General features: G+C 47.0%; 1 protein-coding gene across 3 annotated transcripts in view; it reads right to left on the bottom strand.

Moving 5' to 3' along the window:
- Positions 1 to 23,453, bottom strand: part of TMEM132C (transmembrane protein 132C) — a 172,423-nt gene that overhangs the window by 95,292 nt on the left and 53,678 nt on the right. For all 3 annotated transcript variants that reach the window (XM_038152356.1, XM_038152357.1, XM_038152358.1), the window contains exon 2: positions 21,786 to 22,674. In XM_038152356.1, the coding sequence (XP_038008284.1) occupies positions 21,786 to 22,674 (889 nt within the window). The remainder of the gene's footprint in view (positions 1 to 21,785; positions 22,675 to 23,453) is intronic.

Below are 23,453 nucleotides of genomic sequence, written 5' to 3'. Positions count from 1 at the left end.
AATTTTTAATGCTGCATCCAAAACTAAAGCCAAACTGCTTAACCTCTGATTTTACTACCTGACCTTCAAAGCTGATAAAAGCCTATTTTTCCCCTTGAAAAGGAACGAAGCCATTAGGGAGCCAGGAAATGCTCTATCTCCATCTCAGGACTCTCATCCAAAAGCCTGCATGACGTTTTCCCTCCTCCTTTGTGCCAGTTTGGGAATGTGATTAAGGGATGCTCTCACTGGCTCAAGTGTGGCCACAACACAAAACAGCACAGACTTGTCCTGCCTTCCAAAAGAAGAAAATCCACGTGCAAGACACATTAGTAAGATGACATTGACCTGAAGACTCAAAGAGAAACTTTGTGGAGATTTTGCCAGCGTAACTGTGTTGAAATAACAACGCTTGGATTTCTTTCAGGCATAAGAATCAAGGAAATTCTCTTACAGAGTGCTTGCGTGGTACCACCTTCACACAAAAATACACAAACACACTGCTGTGAGTGACCTCAGGGCCAAATTCCATCTGCACCTCAGCCCTGGGGAGGTGTCCTCACCCTAATTCAACATTAAACACGAAATGAGCAGTCTTGGTTGGCTCTCATGAAGATTTTGGAAACTTTGCCCCTCTCACCCAAGGACAGTTGGCTTCCCCTGCACCTGGAAGCTCCTTGCAACAAGAAGTGATTTTGGAAAAAGCCTCAGCACAGGAGACTCCTACAGAGGGGGATCAGCAGGAACACAACTGCAGAAACGCTGCTTCCCCAGGAGGAGTCTTCAAACCACGAAAAGAGCTCCCCGCATTTTTAAAGGATATTAAAAAGTAAAGGCTCAGAAATAGAACTTTGTGAGTAATTGGTTTGGGGGTTGCTGGTCAGACTAAACCACTAACAGAGGTAAAATTATTACTGTCAACATAAAATGGTTTTGGAGGTTGCTATTTACCAGAAGGCAGGAAAAAATGTTACTGGATGAAATGATTTTTTTTTTCATAAATTGAAAGGCTCTGTTTCATTTTCAGGTTGTTCAGCTCTTTCTTAAATTAAAATTTGACATATTAATTTCTTTGGCTGCCTCAAAGTTGTACTCTTCACTGAACACATCATTTTGCCAAGAATTCCAGCCAAACTCAGCTCCTAATAATCCAGGGCTATAAACACCACAACAATGGAGTTTTTTCCATTAGTGGCAAGAGGGAGCCATCCAGCATTTCATGGAAATAGGACTGGAGGCAAGAGCAGGACTGTTTCTAGAACTGCTGCTACAGAAAGCATTTTGAGAAGATAAAAGAATGACACTAAAACATTACCTCTGAAAAGGAGCAAGAAAGAGTTTTTAATCCACTGTAGACACGGAGGGTTTAGATTGCACTTCACCTAAAAATCAGCCTCTATCACAAGAATGGGACATTTTAAAATGCTCAGAGGAAAAACCTCTCTCCTGATGCTCTCTGTACTTCCATCATACATCATTTATCTATTCAAATGGCCCACCCATCTCTCATTATATTCATGAAAATCGTAAAGCAGAGAGAGTTCACACTTTTTTTTACATTTTCTGTTCTCATTTATAACTCCAGCCTCCTTTTTTTTTTTTTTTTTTTTTTTTTTTTTTGCTTCTGTAGTCGACCATGAACTGTCCAAGGAGTGCTATTGCAAAATGATAAATACTTGAAGCTGGCATTATGTACCAGCCTTTGTCACAAACAGAGGAGTTCTCTGTGGCTGTGCAATCCAGGGCTTGCAACCGAGCAGGCACAGCCATTTGTTCAGTTCAAAGATGTTAATAGAATATTCATACCTCGTATCTTTTATGTTGATGGAGTATGAACTAATCAAATTTTCATATTATCTGTGCTCTATGAAACAAAACCAGTCTTTAGACACATTAATTTCTAGCTGAGACTCTGCCGGTCTGAAAACATCAGATTCTCAGGCCAAACGCTTTGGTTGCCAGGATGTTGCCATAAAATGAAGTTCTGATTGTGTTTTGTGTTTTCAACCACGTTAGAAACTGTGCAGATACATTATCCAGTTTATCAAGCTTTTCTGCTGGATCCAGAAGTTACACCTGATCCTGCTCTGTCCTCCTAAAAGGCAGCATTTCTTTCAGCTCGGTGCCTGCACCCCTTGCAGATGGGATTTCTGCTTTGCTGATTGAATTATTTTTGTTTATATTCTGATGACTTGACTAATCATAGACTGACTGTTGTAGGCTGAATGTTGGCAAAATTCAGCTCAAAATTTTCCTTTGCTGGCCTATAATTAGGAGCACTGGTGGCAGCGTGCAGGTTGGTGTCTGCCACATCTGTCATTTCTGCTGGCAATTTCCACTTGCTTCTGTGCTGTGGGTTTTCACAACAACATTTCAGAGCACATTCCTACTTTAAAAAAAAAAAAATTAAGGGGAGCTTTTCAAATGACTGCTGGGCAAAGTGAGAATTAGCTCTAGGCAGAGGAACAGCACTGACCATTTGGGGCATGGTACAAAATCCTATTGCTCAAAGAAGGAAAGCAATTTTTTTAATGAGTGAGAAAAAGGCCTGGCTTTTCTATCTTCATCATCCTGGTCAAGATGCAGAAGCAGGTTTGAGTTCTGAGCTTACAGAGCCTTTCACTGTTGTTTCAGTGGTAATTCTGCAAGATGTACAACTCCTTCCCTTCGAGCACCCTTTGTTGAGCTCACAAATCACACCAAGACCTACCCAGATTTTTAAAGGTATTGCAACAGTTAAACACCCAGTGAAGTTTAACAAAGATCCAGTTCTAGGAGATGGACACTCATTCTGTTTGGATACCTCATAACCTCTCTTCAGGCACCTCAAAGGTGATCTTCTGAAAAACTGATCCATGGTTAGTTAATTAAAAGAGTCTGCACCCATCAGCCCTCCACAGAGGATGACAAATGGAACTGACGCACACCAGGGTAAGAACAGGAAAAACTGCTTTAACAATGGAAAAAATAAATGTTATATATATGTAAAAAGTGTGAAATCATTTAAGACCCTAAAGGAATTTGCAAAAGCATCTACAAATTGCCACACAGGAAAAAGCCAGAGATGAGGGAAAGCTGCTGTGGTTCTGCATTCCCTCTAAGCATGTCTGGTTTTAAGAAGGAGGTAGATGGGCCTGAAGCATCCTCTGAGAGCTGCTCTGGGCGTGCTTTGCAGTTTCTCCCACCTCAGTTCCAGGGAGGGCCCTGGTCCCCTCTGTCCCTTCAAGGTCATGCTAAAACACACAACTGTCCTCTCTCACTGTGCCATTCACACCGTGGATTTTTAGGGATGCTTTCGCCCCTTGGGAAGAGAAGCAGGAAGGGGCCAAGGATGTGATTTGATGCGGCTCCTCCTGGGAGTGACAGAGTCCTTTGTCTTTTGTTCCCATGAAAATCAGTGCGCAGAGGAACCCTGCGTGGGCGGCCAATTAAGATGTCAATAGAAGTAAATACACTTAAAGAGGTCATGGCCATGCATTATGCAATGAGGAAAAAACCAAAGGTTTATATTTGTATCATGCTAATTAAATTGACACGGTTATTGCAAATCATTTTGTTTCACCTGGAGCTGTAATTAAGTGACACCACTTAATGAGAAGGAGCCAGTGCTGATGGAACGTGCTTCTGTGCTGAAGCTGCCCTGACAATGAAGGATGTTTCTGTTTACATCTCCCATCATTTCCCATTCCCAAATGCCAATGCCTTTCCAGTGAGGTAAACACCGTTTTTAAAAATAAACAATCGTTTGTAATTTTGGGCAGCCTTTAACCCAGCTTTTCACTTGCTGTTCTGCATGGGAATAAAAATAAATAATGCAGGCACTCTACAGTATTATTTCCCCTAAAGACAGATTTTTAAAAGTAAAACATTGATGTAATCAACACAAAAATTGAAGTTTTAATTGTCTTTCCAGCGGGATTTGTTTAATCTGGATATACTGGGTTAAATTCCGTTCTCTTCCGTGGTGTTTTAGCAGGATTATTCCACATTTAGAGCAGATTTGTACATGGGTTTGGCTGCAGAACTTCTACAAGAAATCGGGATAATGAGAAACTCCAAACTATTCGTGTGAGGAGCTTACATAATACAGAGAGAGGAGGCAGGGAGGTACTGACAAGCTCGGTGCCACTTCTTATTTGAGTTTCAGCTGCTCACCTGAGCTCGGAACACACCCCGAGCTCACGGGGAGGGGCTGCAGCAGCTCCTGCTGGTCCCTCCTGGCACCTGGGAGTGGCACCTGGGAGCAGGAGGGATGGCAGGGAGACAAGGCAGGAGCCAGGCTTCAAAGGATGGTGCCAGCAGCAGCCACAGCAACCATATGTCCTTAATCTGCACAGCCCAGCTTGGCAGAGCTCCTTTGCTCCGGTTCATTTCGTGGGCTCTGCAGATCCCATAAATATTTTCCTACCCAAAAAGGCTCCCCGCGTTCATTATGATGGGATTGCTTCGCTAGGCAAGCGGGAGCACTGCCAGCATCCCAGAATCTGGCATCCCAGTGCTCGATGCTGAGAACAACTCAAAGAGGAGATGGAACTTTAATGCCTGCTGCACCTTCCAAGTGCACCATCAAATCTGGATCTCCAATTTATTCTTTTTTTTTAATGCTTTCAAACTTGAAAGTGAATTCAGTGCTTTTAGAAGAGCAGGATAAACAGAGATGCTCGGAGCCAGGAACACTGTTGGCAGGGCCTGTGAAAACTCTTTCACCCATTTCTCTGAGAAAGATACTATTTTTATCCTGGGCTGTCCTTAAAAAAAGATCATCCTTCAGGTTTACTGTGTAACACACTCAGAACAAGACTGGGAAGGGAGTCTGACAGATTTTAAATCATTATGGAGATTGTAGCAAAACCTAGGTATATCTGGAGAGAAGTCAGACTGCTAAAAAGGCTCATTAAAACATTTTACCCTCTTTATCATCACTCCTAGAGGTAGCTCAGAATCTCTTACTATCCCTGTGTTAGCAGGAATGAATATTCTCAAACCCATCCTCAGCTCTAAGGTCAGAACCCAACACTGAGAACACGAAATTTTATCATTGCTCTGCCATCAAGATGTATCTGAAGGGAATGAAGATGAGCCCCAACTGTAAGCAGCCCAAAGAGTGGATTCACTCCCAGGAGGAGAACTGATTCTATTATTCAGTGTAATAAAAACCTCTGGCACAGAAATACTTGAGCCATTTGGGGACTCAGAGCTCAGGAGACTTCAAGGTTTGTAGAACCAAAGTCCAGCACCCACCAAGCTCCAAAGAGAAAACCAGGGCTGCACACAAAGATTGCCTCTGTGGCAGATGAACCTTTCAGCTTGAGTTTAGCTGTGAAGAAATATTTAAAGAACATATTCCTTCTGGGTTAAGAAGCCCAGCAGTGGAAGAGATTTTTATCTCAATGTGTGTAAAACACAATCTGTGCATATTTACTGCCTTATCAGTCACCCAAAATCACAGATACAGCCCTGTAAAAATGACAAAATTAGACTTTAGGAACACAGCACAGCCCCACACCTGGTTTAACTTGATTAAGAGTCATTCAATACCTGACACCCAGGCTCTGTGAGGAGTCAGAAGGGGGATTCAGGCAGTTCATCACCTGGGGCAGGGCAGAGCTGTCAGTGTCCTGAGAGCTGCCCCTGGCACCTCCTGCTCAGAAAGCTGCAGCCATCCACCCTCAGGGCAGATGCCTGCTCTCTGCAAACCCCTCAAACTGGCAACAGCCAAATCCCCTGCTCCTCCTCTCCCTCCCTGGTTTTTGGGCTGGAGAGAGAAAGGAAACAAAGCCAAACAAACCCTGGCAACTGTCCCCGTGTCTGTCCCTGCTGTCTCTTGTGTCAGCTGTCAGAAGCGCTGCAACGTGCAGGAAAAGGCAAGAGCAGCCCCTGCACGGAGGGGAAGGCAAAAGCCTTGACCCATAAGCCCTAATCCCAGCCTAAACCTAGTACCACGTGCTGGACAGCGTGCTGAGAGCAGCCAGGGCCAGGGGAAGCTGTCCCTGTCCCAGGGGCTGGAGCTGGGCTCTGAAGTGCCTCCCTACCCAAACCAGTCTGTGACTCTGTCCAGGAGCGTGCCCAGCTCCTCACCAAGGCTCTGAAAGGTTTCCAGCAATCCTGCTCACTGCAAGCCCTGATGACAGCCCCCACGGGTGTTTTAAATGCACTTAACTTGATTAGGCCTCACTGGATTGTTTGCTTTTTCAAACAGCCTGTGGAATACGAGCCTGGCCAGCTCTCAGGAGCTCCTTTATTGATCCCCACTCCCATCCTGGAGGTGGTGAAGCTCCCACTGACATCAATGAGAGCTCTTTGCCTGGTCAGAGATGAGTATGCCATATGTTTATTTAAAAATAAACAAAGTGAACTGAATGAAGAGGGTGGTGGGGGATTGGAAGCACCATTTGGGGAAAAAAAGGAAATTAAAAACTGCTTTATTCCAGCCCAGGGAAGGCTCTGGGACCAGAAGGGTTCAGTGATTAGGGGCTGATTTGACTTCACCCTATTCCTGCTTCAAAAGCTCAACTCTGCTAATGGATATTTTCTGGAAAGCACAGCCAGAGAGGATTCCTGAGTTATGGCTACCCACATGTTTTCTGTAAGAGCCAACCAGTTTTAATACCCACTTCCAATAACTGCAAACCTCAGGTGGTTTCAGGCACCCTACAGAAAGGTTTTACAGCACAGCCATCACCAGTGTCCCACTCCTGCTCACCTTTGCTCAGACACCAGTACCCCTGACAAAGATTTCTCTTCATCCCCTTGTCCTTCATTCTCTTTCTAAAAAAAAGCAGCAACAACATTTTTTTATTACCAAGCCTCTTTAAAGCTTCAAATACAGCCAACAGAGGAAAACAAAACAAAACAAAACAAAAACTACAAAAAAAACTACAAAAGGCAGGAATTAGAAATCCCACAGCTGAAACTAATAGAGACCATATTTATGTAAGCATGTGTATTTAAGTGTTCCAGGTTTAGGATAAGACACCCTTTGCCAAAAATGTGGCAGCTATATTCGCTAGTCTCTATGGGAAACGTTATAAAGAATCAAAAGCAAACAAATTTTCCTTTCAAATAAACTTGACCCGTATGTTTCAGACATGTGTTTCCCTTTGAATGCTTGTCCCCCTTTGATGGTGTTACATACTTTCCCCTCTTTAAGAGCAAATAGTTTGTTGTTACAGCAATTCTTTCCCACAACTCTACCCGGAGAGCCCCCCTGGTTTCCAAAGCTGGCAAGTCCTCCTTCCTCGGCCACAGCTGCTCCAGGGATGCCCCGAGCCTGTGCCACAGTCCTGCAGGCAAACCCTGGCCCCTGCACTGCCACCACTGCAGCTGGGGAGAAACCACCCAGGGGCCAGATTCCTCAGGGTGGGGAAATCAGGATTCACTGGGCAACTGTCTGTGAGCTCCTGCCCTTTCATGTTCTCCATTCCTGCACTCACTGATGCCCTTTATACCCCCAAGCAATTTGTGTGGAATTAGCTCTGGCCTTCCTCTTCTAGCTGGGAGGAGAATTAAGATATCTGAAAAAAACCTAGTTTCACTGCAGCTTACACAACTTTCACAACGTTCCTGTTAGTTCAGAAATGAACACCACCCAACCCATCACGTTGGGCAACAGGTTGTCAAAGCACCACACTGAAGTGTTCGGCAGGACTGAATGAGAATATAAATAATTCCTGCTAATCTCAGGATACTGTCCTGCTGGGTAACATACACAAAAGGAAACAATCCGAGCCAGTCTGCTCCGCAGGGTGAAACAGACAGCTCCCACGAGAATTTCACCTGGCAGAATAAACAAGGGAGGACCTCTCCAATCAGCTCCACGTGCCATCTAAAAGCTAAACCTATTTAATTTCTTGTACAGGCCAGAGGCTGCAAGAGAAACCCGTCTTAGTGCTCATCTTCTCACTTTCCCCATCCATCCATCCATGGGAAATAAATCTCTCTCATTCAGCCCCTGCTCAGGGACTCAGAATCAGCTCTAGGGGAATGCACATCCCAAGGAAAGGCTGGGGAATGCCCTGACCCCTGCACAGGGACTCAGAATCAGCTCTAGGGGAAGGCACATCCCAAGGCAAGGCTGGGGAATGCCCTGGCTCCTGCACAGGGACTCAGAATCAGCTCTAGGGGAATGCCCTGGCCCCTGCTCAGGGACTCAGGATCAGCTCTGAGCTTGGGGAATGCCCTGGCCCCTGCTCAGGGACTCAGGATCAGCTCTAGGGGAAGGCACATCCCAAGGAAAGGCTGAGGAATGCCCTGGCTCCTGCTCAGGGACTCAGGATCAGCTCTAGGGGAATGCACATCCCAAGGCAAGGCTGGGGAATGCCCTGGCTCCTGCACAGGGACTCGGAATCAGCTCTGAGCTTGGGGAAGGCACATCCCAAGGAAAGGCTGGGGAATGCCCTGGCTCCTGCACAGGGACTCAGGATCAGCTCTAGGGGAATGTACATCCCAAGGCAAGGCTAGGGAATGCCCTGGCCCCTGCATGCCAGGCAGCCAGGATGGGATCACCACCAGCAGCCCTGGAAAAAGGGAGCACTGGCTTCTGTTAGCTCTGCCAGATCTGTGCTCTGCTTGTAGCACCCTCCCTGAGGCTCAGCTTGTCAAAGCATTTCCTACTTGATACAACATATAAAATAATGCAATTTAATTTATACATTTCATCTCTATTATATTCATATTGTACACAGAAATATCTTAAAGGCAGGCTCGCTGCCCAGTGAGATACTCCTGGTCGCTAACAAATTTTCACTCAATAAGCAAAAAAAGCCCAGAAAACACCAGGAAAACCTCCCTGATAAATGTGCCTGTTCACAGGGCTTTCACTAGCTGAGTTCAGAATGACAAATGAAAGCTTCAGATCCATTTTTTGTTTTCAATAAAAATCTTGTTTAACAGTGTCATGAATATTCATGTTTTTGGCACAGCTCCAGATTAAGCAAGAAGAGCCAACTCAAACAAGAAAACAGGAGTCCACTCGGCTCTACAAAAGGATGTACTGGAATTTGGACACTAAACCACACACTTAGGGAAAGGTATAAATCTCAAGTTCTAATACAACCAACTTACTCACTTACATAAATGTACCTGTATCAGAAGAAAAAACTTAATTGAAAATTGGGGAAAAAAAGAAGTCTGACTATTAAACACAATCAGCTTTACCCACCAGGTCAGCACCACTCATTTGGAATCTCACAAGAAGCTTTTCTCTAAGGGTGCTTTAAGCCTTACACACACACTAGGAGGATGTTAAAAAGCATAAATGGCCAGATTTTAAGAATTTCCTAGGAAAATCAATCCAGATTTCAATTTTCTCCAAAATACCCATCTGAAATGCATTCCCACACATGGCTCTTTCTGCTCTGAATAACAAAGCTCTAATAGAACACAGAGAATAGCTGGCCTTCTTTTTTTTTCAGATACTAAGAACATGCTCAGATCGAGTTAAACTCATTTTGTGTTTCTTATTTTTCTATCCTTTTTTGTGTTTCTGGAAAAGACAAATAAAAGGTAAAACCAGCTATCCATTAAACAAACACCTAAGTACGCTCCAGACTGGCAATTGTGAATTTCAGTACAACTGACTGATTTTCTTACATTTGGAAAGACTCAATTACCACAATCCTCGTGTCTTTCCCCCCCTTTTCTTTCATGCTGCTGAATCAGTTGAGTATTTGGTGAAAAGGCAAATCCCAGATCAAATGTAACCAGTCCAGGAGGGCCCTTCAGCAGCATTTAAATAATTATCAGAGTAACATTCCTTATGCTTTTATTTGTTTTTTGAGCAGAGAAGGACATGCGGGTGTTTCACCTGCTTTTGCCACGAGGATGTTAAATTTCCTCCCTGAACAGGCAGGGCTTAGATAAGAACACATAACAGGAATGAGCAGAGGGACAGGGGGAGGCAGATAAAATCACACACACAGGACAGTCGCTGCCTCCCTGAACGAGCACAGCTCCCTAGAACAAGCAGTTCCCAACCGCTTCCCACTGCTGGAATTGCTGCTGCATCCAGCTGGGCTCTGGCCGTGACTCACCCTCATTTAGGGAGATGAGAACAGAGCTGTTCTGGGATGAGAACAGAGCGGCTCTTACCTAACACATCTAACACATCTCCTGTGCAGCGCAGGACACCCCCAGAACGACACCCCCAGAACGACAGCCCCTGCTCCTGCTTTCCTGGCAGGGCAAAAGGGGTGCCCCAAAGCAGAATCAGTAATATTTAAACCGCAGCAAACTGCGGGATCAGAATAACCCTGCAGAGCACTAAAGCATCACCCTGTCAACCAGGGCAGCACTTAGACCCCTTCCAACCATTTTCACTGCACGTCCCATCTGCAGGGTGAGGCCTTTCAGAAAGCACAGTCCTGATTTAGAGCCCTGCACACGAGGGCACAGAGCTCTGCAGCAGAGCCTCGTGCAGAATGGGGCTCAGCCCCGCACACCCTGCTCTCCACACACAGCATCTTCCATGTCAGCACTCCAGCAAAGGGCTCCGCCAGAATAAACTCTGCTGGGTTTTAATGCAAGGTGGTGCAGAGTCATTTCCTCCCGGGAAACCCCTGGAGAGCTAATGGAGATGAAGCTGAGAGGGTGTAAAGATGTTTAATGAGGTTGCATCTAAAATCATACAGAACGTAACACAGAACATGCAAGCCTCCTCTTGTAGAAAATTATTAGCTTTTTTAATTATTTCTTTTTATTTTTTTTTTTACACAAAGATGAAAAGATAATTGCCACATTTATCAGATAATTGTGATAGGTAGCAGGGAAAACCCTAGAAAACACTTGCAGAAAGACTTTTTCCAGGAGAATTTTTCCCTTCCAGAAGAGCCAGACCCCAGAGCTATCCCTGGCAGGGTGTCACAGGGGTGTGGGGACTCCAAGCAAGCTGCCCATGCTGGGAGGAACTGGGAACACTTCATTCTGCACCTGCATCACTCTCAGGGGATGTGAGGAACAGCAATCTGGGCAGCAGAACCTCGTGGAGGGGACTTGGGCTACTGCAGTTTTGTAGAGCTTTTCATGAGACATTCGGGGCTTTTGAGGCAACAAAACAGAAGCACTAACACAGGGAAAAGAACCTCTAGTCCCTCCATGAGCGTTCACAGAAAGGTTGGGAGGGATTCTGAACGACTGCCAGAGGTTCATGGGATCAATTCCACTTCAAAATGGAGCTGTTTAAGAGCAAAACCAAAGCTCACATGCCTCATCTGCTGTTAGCTCCCATTCCCCCACAGCACTTCCCCACACCCAGCCAGGGACTGCTTCCACCCTGAAGTGTCTGAAACCTAATGAAACACGGGCAGGAATGAAAGCAGAGCTGAAGCAGCTGACATTGAATTCTGCAGGTGCTGGAAGGTGACACCAGCCCCACACCGGGGCAGGAGCCCTGCAGCTCACTGCTCTCCATCCAGCACCATCGTGACACATCTGCACAGCTCTGGCATCCATTAGGTGTGCACAGGGAACAAAAAGGACACGTTGTGGTGGGGTTTATGTCAATGTTTTCTTTGAGTAAGAAATAAAGCAGCAGTTACCATAGCAATGGACAGAGAGCCCATCAGCCCATGCTATGAAAATTAAAGAATGCAGGCTGGAGATGACAGCACAGCCCCACTTCAGTAACACAAAGAGGGATGAGGCATATTAATTCCTGCACAACTATTCAAGATTTCTTTCAAGATCTTTCAGAAGATATGAACATTAACCAGCTGTCACTATCTACAACCAGCTGATAAAATCTTCATTCAGCTCTCTCAATATTTCTGCCCAGTACAAATTACAGTAGCATTGTCTCAGATAGATAAGAGAAAAATTCTTCAGCAGTACCCTTGAGTCTGGAGAAGGGAGGTTACACATCATCCTCACGTGCTGTGCCCAGGCTGGATTGTCACCTGCAGAATCCTGGCTGAGCAGGGCTCTGAACAGCTTGGTTTAGGGTAGGAACTGGGCAGTTCCTGGGGTTTAGGGTACCTTCAGGCTCCAGGAAAGGCACTGGGCAGCTCCTGGGAGCTCCTGAGTGGTTTAGGGTACTGACAGGCTCCAGGAAAGGCACTGGGGAGGTTCCTGGGAGCTCCTGAGGGGTTTAAGGTACTGACAGGCTCCAGGAAAGGCACTGGGGAGGTTCCTGGTTTTTCCTGTGCTGGTTTAGGGTTCTGACAGGCTCCAGGAAAGGCACTGGGCAGCTCCTGGTTGTTCCTGTGCTGGTTTAGGGTTCTGACAGGCCCCAGGAAAGGCACTGGGGAGGTTCCTGGTTGTTCCTGTGGTGGTTTACGGTACTGGCAGGCTCCAGGAAAGGCACTGGGCAGCTCCTGGGAGCTCCTGAGGGGTTTAGGGTACTGACAGGCTCCAGGAAAGGCACTGGGCAGCTCCTGGTTGTTCCTGTGCTGGTTTAGGGTACTGACAGGCTCCAGGAAAGGCACTGGGCAGCTCCTGGTTGTTCCTGAGTGGTTTAGGGTTCTGCCAGGCTCCAGGAAAGGCACTGGGCAGCTCCTGGGAGGGCAGGGTCACCCAGCTCAGCCCTGAGGGACCTGAGCCCCAAGGTTCTGGGGCATCTCTCCAGAGGCTCCTTCCATCTGGAATCATCACTCTCATGGATCCTGAGGACAGCAGGACCCTCCCACACACCAAAGTCCTGTCTCAAGGACCCAAAGCCACCTCCTTGAACGCTGCTGGCATGTCACCTGCAGGGCTGTGACACTCCTGTCCCCACGGCTGAGTTGTGACACGCTGCCTGCTCTTTCTTGTGTTTGCCCTGAGCCTCTGCTCAGGCCAGCTCTGTTCTATTCACAAATTAATCACAGCTTTAAAACCTTACCTAACACATCAGCCTTTTATCATCTTCTGTCTCAAAACCCACTATCACAAGGGTACGTTGTCCACAGTCATCATCACACGACCAACAGTGACTAAGTACATCCCAAAAAAAATTGGTTTTGTCATTCCTTTCTACTGGAAAACTGTAATCAGGCTGCTATAGAAGGGAAAATCAGAGGCTGCTGCTAATGTGACCTGTCATGGATGTCTGGAATCCAGAGGAATAAAAAGTACCCTAAAGCCTGTGAATATTCTCATTACTTTCCACAGGACTAAATTCGGGCCCGTTCCTAAGTGACAGGCTCCTGCTGAGGGCTGGTGCTCCCTTTCCATAGAAGAATTCTCAATGCAATCAGAGATTTTTCTAAGCTAGACGTAACCTCAAGCAGAAAAATATTTTTGTTGCTACTGGTGGTGTCCGTACAACCTGCAGAGAGCAGGCACAGCGAGTGACTCGGTGGCTCCAGCAATTACCATCACTGCACCTCACTGTTTAAAAGCTGTAGTGAAGCTTACAGCCCTGAGGAAGCAGCCATGCAACCCGTAGGAAAATTTAGTTTCCTCAAAATAGGATCCACACATGTCCAATACGCCAAATAAGGAACCCCTGAGGCTGGTCAGTGACATTTTTGCCTCAGTGCTCACCTGTAGGGCTGAATTTCTTCCCCAGCACTCCTGGGGTGAAGGAAAGATTAAGCATGACTCTATGGTCTGCTCTGTCAGACACTCTTTCATCTGCAAAACCAAGCTGTGATTCACGACCCGCAACTATTTATGTGTTCTGGTTAACAACTAATCAGGGAGGTTGAGGAAGCAAGCTGTGCATTTTGGAAAGTGCCACATATTCCCCGTAATGAGCCCGTCTGTCTTGTACCAAGTGCTCGCTCTGGTGGCACTGTGGAAATGAAGGGTTACATCTCAGAGCCAGAGCTTGTATGAAAAAGAGATTACTTTAAGCAGCCTGACAGCCGAAAATGCAGAGGGCTATGTCTGAAGTGCTTCCCCCCATTTTTCTTTTCTCCCAAGACCCATGCTGTTTCTCAAGCCCTCCTCTCTCTAGTCCTGCTGATGTCAGCAGCAATAGGAAAACCTAGCACAGTGTCACTGGAGATGATCAGGTTAGTGCAAATTAACCCCCGGCAGCTTTGCTAATGCAGACACTTTGTAACGCACCAGGAACCAGGCAAACAAACAAACAAAAATATGCTGGATTTCCTTTTAACCCGGTCCCATCTCAACCATGAATTAATCAGCTCATCGGTGTAGTCAAAGTCTGTAGAAATGCAACTTGCTTTTCCAGAGAACACTACACACAGCAGCACACGCCTCCCTCAAGAGACAGCACACCTGGGCAGGGTGGGATTTCCAGGAAACACCCCAAGGTGGTCCCAAAGGAAACGGTGGCCAAACTTGGGAGTCAAACATTGTATAATTTACAGGAAAGCTCAGCATTCTGTAGAAATTAACTCAAGTGAAGAGCAGCTCTTCCCAAGATCCTTGTGCCTTTTGTGGGAGTTTTAACTGCGAAGTGCCACAAGAACACATAAACAATGTGATTTCTTTGTGCCTGTGCTGTCAGGAGTGAGGAGCAGCTTTCTGCCAGAACAGAAACTTCAATCCATCTGACACTTTCTGTCTTAAATAATAAGCCCCACGAGCACCAATGAAACAACAAACCCATCAGATTTAGCAGTTCTGCTAGCACGGGTACCTGCTCTTGGATTGCCCCCCATTCATCCTTCCACCCCAGATCTCCTCCCTGCAAGCTCTCAGCTGGGGCTGCTGGTGTCCTCGCAGCGTGACTCCAGCAATCACTGCTGCTTCTGCTGCTTTCAGATGCAGAAAGGTTTCAAAGGCTCGGTTTTTCTCAGGGATGCTCATTTCCATTCAGACCCACAGGCTCACACACTCCAGCAGCCCTGGAACCCAACAGCTTGTCAGATAATCACACTGAGGATTCCCAGGAGATCCCCTAATGCAGCAGATCACAGCCTTGTTCCAGACAGCCGCAAAACATTCCCCTGATTCCACCCAATTCCCGGCAGAGCGGGATTTCCCTGCCCACTGCTGGCTGGGGAGGACTGGGGTTTACGCCGTGTGATCTTCTAACGAGCCACCATTGTCACTAATTAGGCAGGGAATCAGAGATTTAATTAACGCCTGTAACTCGAGTCACACCAGCGGCTAATAGTCCAAACAGGAATGAGGCAGCGGTGCCTTATCCCGCTGCAGGCAGCCTTGCAGGGCTCCCAGAGCTGGGCTGTCGGAATCCAGGACATCCCTCTGGGTGCCCTGGATGGCCAGAGCCGCTGGCAGGGGGCTCTGAGACCCTGGCATGCAGCCAAAGACACGCGTGGGGTTTGGATCTTAGCCCGTGGAGCAAGTTACTAACTCTGTATGAAGAATGACAAGCCACACACACAAGTTTAGGTGTTGTAGTAGAAGTAGTCACGAAGTGAAAGGAAGGATTTCTGAGTGCTGTACAGGGGGGGTTTAAGCCTTGTACGCAGGGGTCCAAGTTTTGTACATGGGGGTCAAGGGTTCTAGGATGGAGGGATTTGGGTGTGCCCTGTCCTCCTTCTTTCTCCTTCCCAGCCTCCATGTCTTTGGTGATGTTGGCACTTACAGATTGGTTTAGAGTAGAAAGTCACCATTCAATATAGACAGTAGGCATTGGGGAAAAAGTATAAACATGTAATACATAATATATGATATAAAAGATGGCAGCAGCCCCTGGGAGGGCAGTGTGCCTTTGTCTGAGCTGCTGAACGGGCCACAGCAGCTCAGGAGAAGAATCTTTTAGATAAACAACCTTGAGAACAGACAACAGAAGAATACTGAGTCTTTCTTCGAAAGCACGGGTTAGAGGAGGAACTTTTCCATCTTTTAGAGTCACCCCAATCCGGGGATGAAACCCCACACTGGGCAAAAGGGCTGCAGGCTCTGCAGCACACAGGGACACCTGGGGCAGGCTCTGCAGCACACAGGGACACCTGGGGGACCCCACCAACCCAGCACAGGGGACTTCAAAGCACGGCTCAGCTTGAGTGCCTCAACTGCAGCACCTGCTGCCAGAAGGGACGGCAGCCCTGGCTCCAGCACCTCCCTGCCCAGCCCCTGATCCCAGCAGGGCCCCAGGTCTCCTCCTGGCTCCAAAGCTGTGCTTCACCAGCTCGGGGCTGGGCACCCAGCAAATCATTTCCACAGAACACAGAATCAGCCTTCTAACAATAGATCCACAGGTTGTTCTCAGAGCTAACGAGTACATTTCGTTGGAGAATTGTTCAAAGGGTTTCTCAGGCACCACAGTTTTTCAGAGGCATTTAAACAGTCAGGAGGAGAGTGCCTGTTTTCTCTTTTCTAGGTAGCTTCAATTTCAAGTTAATAATTAGTTCTTTTTAAAACTTTATTAAACCAGACTGCTGCCACCACAGTGAGCCCTTCCCTGCTTGCCCTGCTCTGGTGAGAAGCACCTTTCTCAGATGTTTAAAGGACATCCTCCTCCCCGGCTTAGCAGTTCTGAGAACGAGTCATTACTTTGGAGGACCCAGCTGCCTCTGGTGTGACACCAATGTCCCTGAAAAGTGCCTGCTAAGGGCTAATGAAATTAAACTGGAGCTCACGCCACTCTCTCAAAATAGCATTAACACATTCTCTTCTTTGAAGAAGTATTTTTTACATCACAAATGCTTTTTAAAGCTACACTGGGAAATATTCCCCCTTTAGTGTGTCACTTCTCCTGTAAATGGTAATTAGGAGTGCTCCAGCAGGCTGCCCCCGTTGCTTACTGGAGCAGAACATCCAAGCTGAAGGCACCACTGCTATGAATCTACTCGGGAGACATCTCAACAAAGCCCTTGCAAGGTGCTGCTCTACCTCAGCACTTGCTAAAACCATAATCCCCCAGTGTACTTCTCTTTCAACAACCTGCTCCACTGTGGATGTGCGGCTGAATTGTTACTAATCATTCTGCAGAAGGGGAAGAAACAAAAAAAATCAGTAAGACTTAAAGTTCCACAAGGCTGAACACCAGACAGTGAAGTATAAAAACCTCTGTCAACAAAATGTATAAAATCCCTTCAAGTCATAATTCACACCTCCGGGCATTTTTGCAGAGCAACTCTGGACTAGCACCTGGCTGTAGGGGCCCTATCAATGCCATAAAACAACTCAGTTTTGCAATTAAAACATACCCTGAAATAATGAGATTCAAACTCCTCTCCCTTCAGATGAAATGCTTTTGTGCAGTGAAATGGCTCTTAAATATTTCAGCAGTGCAAAGCTGCACAGGACATGTAAAATGCTTTGTTGCAATTCTTGCCATTTGGAGATGGACATGTACACCCAGAAGAGCATCCCACCAAACTCTTCTGTCTCTCTTCATTTCACTCCAAGCTCTGCTGGTTTTAAATATGAACCAGTGTGGAAAAAAAAGGCACCCTTCACCTCAGAGCTGAAAAACTGCATTCCATTTACCATGGAAAACAGATCCTTGGGACAATGCATCCCAAATTCTGGGTTAACACCAAACTTAGAGCGACTCCAGCTCTGGTTTAGGTTTGCATGTTTGGATACCTTTGACTTCAGTTCTTCATTACCATGTCACGTGTGTTTGCCAGGATGCCACCGCACCGCAGTGTCAGGAACTAATGAACCAACAGCTAAGTGCAGATTTCAGGGTGGTAAATGCTATTTCATCATAGGGTTAAGATGAAAATGGCACTATCTCAAAGCAAACAGTAACTGCTTGTAAATGTTACTATTTTTGGTTATTTTTGGTGCAGCTGAGGGCAGTGCCAAGCTCTGCCAAGAGAGGTTTACTCCCCAGGGAGCCTCAAACAGGTCCTTCATGCAGAACAGGCAGAGGTAGTGTTGAAGATGCCCTTTTTCATGACCAATTCCTCCAAAATAGCTTTTTATATGAGATTCCCAAGCACTTACACAGATGTTATGACCGTAACAACCTTTTCTACCTCTGGTGCTGCTCTTCACGTGCATCCTCCTCCAGGTCCTTCAGCTGTTGCCAGCACCACCCAACACAGCCCTGCTGTCAATACTCATTAGGCACTGAAATGTAAAGGCTGTCCCAGCTCATGGGTTTAATAGCTTTCCTCGCTGCATTTATCCTTATCCAATTTGTAGATTTATTATTACTCCTAATTATCCATTGTGTTGGGTTGATTTGTTTGCTGGACACTGATTACAACCTACATCCCTCCAGGTGCAGCAAGCTGCACTGCAAAAATCTCTAACAAGAAGCCTGAAGGGAAGAAAAAACCACTGCTGTGTTACACCTCTTTTCTCTAATCAGGATGTAACAACTTCATCCCCTTTCCCTTTACTTATCCCGCTCGATAGCTCCTGTAAATCAGGTTATCTGCTGGTTCAGCACCTTGCAGAGCGAGTCAGAGCTGATCTGCTGCCCAGGGACAGAAGCACTCAGCACTGCCACCCCTTCTGCTGGCCCTGTGCTGTACAGAGCCCTGCCAAACGTGGCACAACACACGAGAAACAGCTGGCAGGATCCTGTCGTGGTGAGTCCCTGGAGAAGTATTTCCAGCTCCAGAACAAACAGCAGTGCACACAGGACAGCCTTTTCAGAGCTGCCTGGTGCCTTCAGCTCACCCCTCCCCAGCCTCCTCCTTGCCTTCCAGCACCCCAGCATCCCATCCAGTGATGTGCAACCTTCTGGAAGTCAACCCCACAAGAATAGCTCCTTTTCAGTTTGGTTACGATTCCTTCCCTCTTCTGCAGCCTGCTGGGTGTGAGGGTTCAGGAAAGCAGTCAAGAACAGGGGCATGCCCCAAGGATTTTGCTTTCTAATCCTCACAGATGGCACACCCAAAACGACGACTCACATTAGAGAAGAGTGTAACAGCACTTGGAGAGGTCCCGGTAGCTCAGCCAAAGCCGGTGGTAACAATTTGTGGCAGCTTTGGGAAGGACACAAGACCTCAATAATCTTCATTTTTAAAATTGCTGGGGTTTTTTAAATTTTCTTTCCTGTACTGATGCTTCTTTCCTTCCATTCATACTTTACCAACTGCTAGAGGTAACAGTGATTTTTCCTTGCTGTACCACCAGCAGCAAGTGTAATTCATCTCTCTTTTGGGAGCCCAGAAATCCAGTGGTAGGAAAGCTGGGCAATATTTTCCTCCCCTTTCTCTATTCCTTCAGCTCTTCTATCAAGATTTTCCCATTCATATTGTTGTTGATAACATAAGGCAAAGCTGAAACTCTTTCCATGAGAGGAAATCAAAGTCCTGCAGCAAAAGGGTGCAAGGGTGATACTGACCAACTGTTTGCATTTTCTGTTTTGCAGATAGAAAATGCCTGTAAAGACCTTCCAGAGGTGACACAGCAGGACAGGAACAGGACCTACAACCTCTCAGGATGGTTTGGACTGCTCCCACAACAGTCCTGTGCTCACTGGGTGCAAGAAAGGAGGAGCTGTGTTTATCCACACGGTGCTCCTATGGCATTAATGCACTGCCCTGCACAACCCACCTCACCCCCTGCCACACCAGCCATCCTCCTGACTTTACTGGGGCTCCTGGGCTGATAAATGCACAGGTACAGCACCAGGATTCTGAATGAAGACACAATTCAAGAACGTGGATAAATTCACAGGTACAGCACCAGGATTCTGAATGAAGACACAATTCAAGAACGTGGATAAATTCACAGGTACAGCACCAGGATTCTGAATGAAGACACAACTTAAGAACGTGGATAAATTCACAGGTACAGCACCAGGATTCTGAATGAAGACACAATTCAAGAACGTGGATAAATTCACAGGTACAGCACCAGGATTCTGAATGAAGACACAATTTAAGACCACGCTTTCAATTGCCATGATTTGTGGCTATGAGGTCATTTAGACCAGTCTGCTTCCCTTTTGCCAGAGAAGATTTGTAGCTATTATTTCCCACCCCCCCAAGCAATGATCACATGCTGTTTGCTTCAGCTCTGCATGTTGCAATACCTCAATGAATAATATACAAGGAGCAGAAAATAAACAAGCCCGCTGTGCCCGGGGATAATGTGTGGTGTGTTTTTCTTTAGGATGATTAAATGTGAGTGCATGTCACAGGATGTAGGGCTTGCTCTGCTGGGAACCCAAGAGGATGAGAGCACACAGCTCTCTCTGAGCAGGCAAATGGCCACGGAGAAGGTTAAGGGGGCCCCCAGGCAGGCCCAGCATATGCACTGCTACTCCCTGGCTGCTCTGCTCTCTGGGCTCTCTTTCCAGACACAGACACTCCACGGGTTCCTGGCTTACACTGCACCCCTTCCACACCTTGGAAGTTGCACTGAAGACATCAGATTCCCACCACAGAATGGGAAGCTGCACTTGGCGTTGCCAGCCTTTCACCAGCCCTCTGCTGATGCCTTTAAGTTTTAGCTTTCATGTTTTTTACAATCCGTACTGCCTTAGTGTGTGACTCTGAACTGCATTTAAAGTGTTAGCAAGTTCTCCTCACAGCTCAGTCTCACAAAACAATCCTATTCCAGCCCCAGAACCAACCTGTGCCAGACTGTGCATTCCAGATAAACACTCCCAAAACTAAAGCCAATCCTCTCTGTCCGGAACAGCAGGTCACACAGGCAGCTGCCAACATCCCACACTGCCGTCTCTGTCTCCTGCACCTCTCAGCCAGACTCACTTCTGAGCAGAGAAATACAGCCCCAGATTTCAACAAGCTCTTCAACTCACTTCTCAGGAAAATATAGACCGTGACAAGGACCTTCAGAGAGTGATCCCCACTGCCATTCACCCAACAAACACCCAGCTCACTGCCTCTGGATTGCTTCTTTCACCACAGCTATGTTTGTTATGTGCAAACGTATTCTGTTTCTACTACTTTGTGTAAAGGGATTTTCAGTAGAAGGGAAGTAACAACATCAGAAAGTACTTCTAGCACAGAGGTTTCACTCGGTAAACAGGTGTCTGGGAGATTATCTCGCCAATTTAACCAGAGCTGCAAACACCACAACGGCTCTGGGATGACTAAAATCCTCCTTTTTTCAAATAAAAGCCTTTTATCTGCCAAGCGACACTTCCTGTTCTAAAGGCTATTCTCCTCGGTGGTTGTCAACTATGTATTAATCTAATTCATATAAGCCTTAGAAATAAATTCTTTCATGTGCAGAATCTTTTGGGAAACTGATTCCCTGAGGCTTTAGAGAGCAATTGTTGCTTATCACCGTGGAAATTTCCACTGAATTTAAAGCCTGGTAACAAGTTAAAAAAAGATACATCAAATTTTTCACTGATTAACAAGTTTCCCAGTCTTTGTCATCCTCAAAGGATTTTCATCTGATCGGTAGGGAAACTGCTAAAAATGAAAATAAAAGGGAAGTGGTCTGACCCAGTAAGGCAGCTCCTGTGTTCCCACTCCTGTCCAAAATAATGGCACTCACTTCTAACAGCCCCTTACAGGCAGCAGCAATATCAAACACCTTGGGCTTTATTTAAAGGACAAATGTGCTGCCAAAGACAAACACTGCTTAGCTGCAAGTGGATAGTTAAACCCTCCCTACAGAGCTCTCCTAACAAAACCACTCTGTGTGTGGGAGAGGCAAGCTCTGCCAGAGCACTTACAGAAAGGCAGGTAATTGAAGTTTTTCTACATTCAAACTCCATGCCTGTGCAATAAAAACCTGATTTTAAAAGCGCCATAAAGCAGAGAAGTTTCCTGATGCCTGGCTGTCTGTCACAGCACAGAAACAGCCCTGCTAAAGCAGCAGTTTTGTACCTTGCTGCACACCGTGGGCCTGTGATAAACGGCACTGCAGACACGCTGAAAACCTCCCCGTGACGGGGGCTTTCATTCCTCCTCACAACGTGCAAAGAGGAAAACAAGGTGTTTCAGTGACTAGGAGCAACCTTCAGTGGGGATCATCTCCACATCAGCTGAGATCCATCCCACGTCCCCAACATCTTTGTGTGCCACCGCGTCAGAAACACGCCCAGCCAACCTCCTTACCTGAGGATGAACTGATCCACCGTGGAGTTGTTGGCGATTGTCACGTAAACGCTCACGACCTCCCCTTGTTTGACGGGCTTGGAGGGCAGCCACACCGCAACGTTGCTGTCCAGCCGGAGCTCCGTGAGCTGGGAGGCCTCCTGGCCCCGGTAGAGGCTGACAGAGCCAATCCTCTGCAGGTGGGACATGCTTTCATCCACGCCGTCCTTCCCGGGCCGGATGGCGTTGCCCTTGCGGATATCCTCGGCCGTGCACTCGCCCTTCTCGTCCCCGGGCTGCACCGTGTAGTAAAGCTCCACGGGGCTCCCCTCCAGCTGCTCCGCCGGCTTCTTGCGGCCCGTGAGCACCGTGGGGGGGTTGAACCAGCCGGGCAGCAGCTCCAGCTGCGCCACGCAGAGCCCCAGGTCCCCCCGCAGGCGGCAGCTGCCGCGCACCTCGCGCGTCTCGCGGAAGGCGAACACGCGCAGGCAGGGCAGCCGCTCCGCGGGGCTGTACTCGTCCCAGTCCCTGCCCACGATGTAGAACAGCACCTGCACCCTGGGCTTGCTCAGGTAGATCTTGGTGCTCATGATGTAGGCCTGCAGCTTCCAGTTGTAGGTGAACTTGTTGGCGGATCCAAAAGAGCTGGAAGTCAGCATGAGGTCCTGGGGCACTGCTTGCTCCACGGAGAAGGGTCCGTAGCTGGCGTTTAGCACGGGCGGTCTCTTGGCTTTGTATGGGAAGAAGGACTCCACCCTGGACTGCAAACTGGAATTTCTCATGAAGTCCTGGTTGGCTTCTTTGAGGAAGAAAGACGTCTCGGCATTGAAGAGCCGATAGCTCACAGGTAGGTACGTTGGTAGTGAAGAAAATCGCTGGTTATTGTCCAAGACCCCTCGACACTCTGTCACTGATAAAAGAAAAGGTGAGTTAGACCAAGCCTGCTTACGGACTCAAAGGGACACTTAGCACAGCTGCAGTGCTAAGGTAGGGACAAGCATTATTCCATGCAAAGAACATTTACAGGGCAGCTACATGATTAGATATAAACAATTCTCTTCTGCATTACATTTGCAAAGAAAATAAAATGCAGCGTGTCAGGAGAGCCCAATGACCAACAGCCCCAGGGCTGCTAGCCCTGCAGGATCAAAGGGAGCTCTTCTTCTCAGTGCAAAGAAACTGCTTTCCTAAGGCCTCACACACACACAGCCATCTCACTCTCTCTGTCAAGTAACCTTGCTCTTGTATTATTGTTCCTGGCACTACAGTCCATATCTCTGTGGTCAAATACTGACAGTTTCCTATGTTCTTTAAATGCAGATGGGCACCACAACCCAGAAGTATTTCAACAAGTACTGACATGTAAGATGCACACAGAGAGAACCAGCCTGTGCTGGCCAATTTCAAGTTTCAGCTGAACATCAGGTCCCTTTTGACCTACAGGTTTTCCTGTTAAGATTAACAACACATTGCTGAAAGGCAAAATGCGTTGTCTAAATTAGGGTAGATAACAGTGGAGAAGAGTTCAAATACATGCTGATTATGTCATACAGCTTAGCACCCCTCTCCTTAACCCCTGCTGAAGGGAGTTGCCACAGGTACAAAAGGTAAACGCATCTAGTGCTGGGCTTCTTGAGTATTGAAAAAACAGAGCTTGCCCTCAGCTCCAGGGTTCTCAGGGAGTCCCAT

This window comes from Motacilla alba, chromosome 15 (assembly GCF_015832195.1).
Source record: "Motacilla alba alba isolate MOTALB_02 chromosome 15, Motacilla_alba_V1.0_pri, whole genome shotgun sequence".
NCBI lineage: Eukaryota > Metazoa > Chordata > Aves > Passeriformes > Motacillidae > Motacilla > Motacilla alba.
Note: the sequence above shows the minus strand (reverse complement) of the source record. Positions and strands in the feature narration are given on the sequence as shown.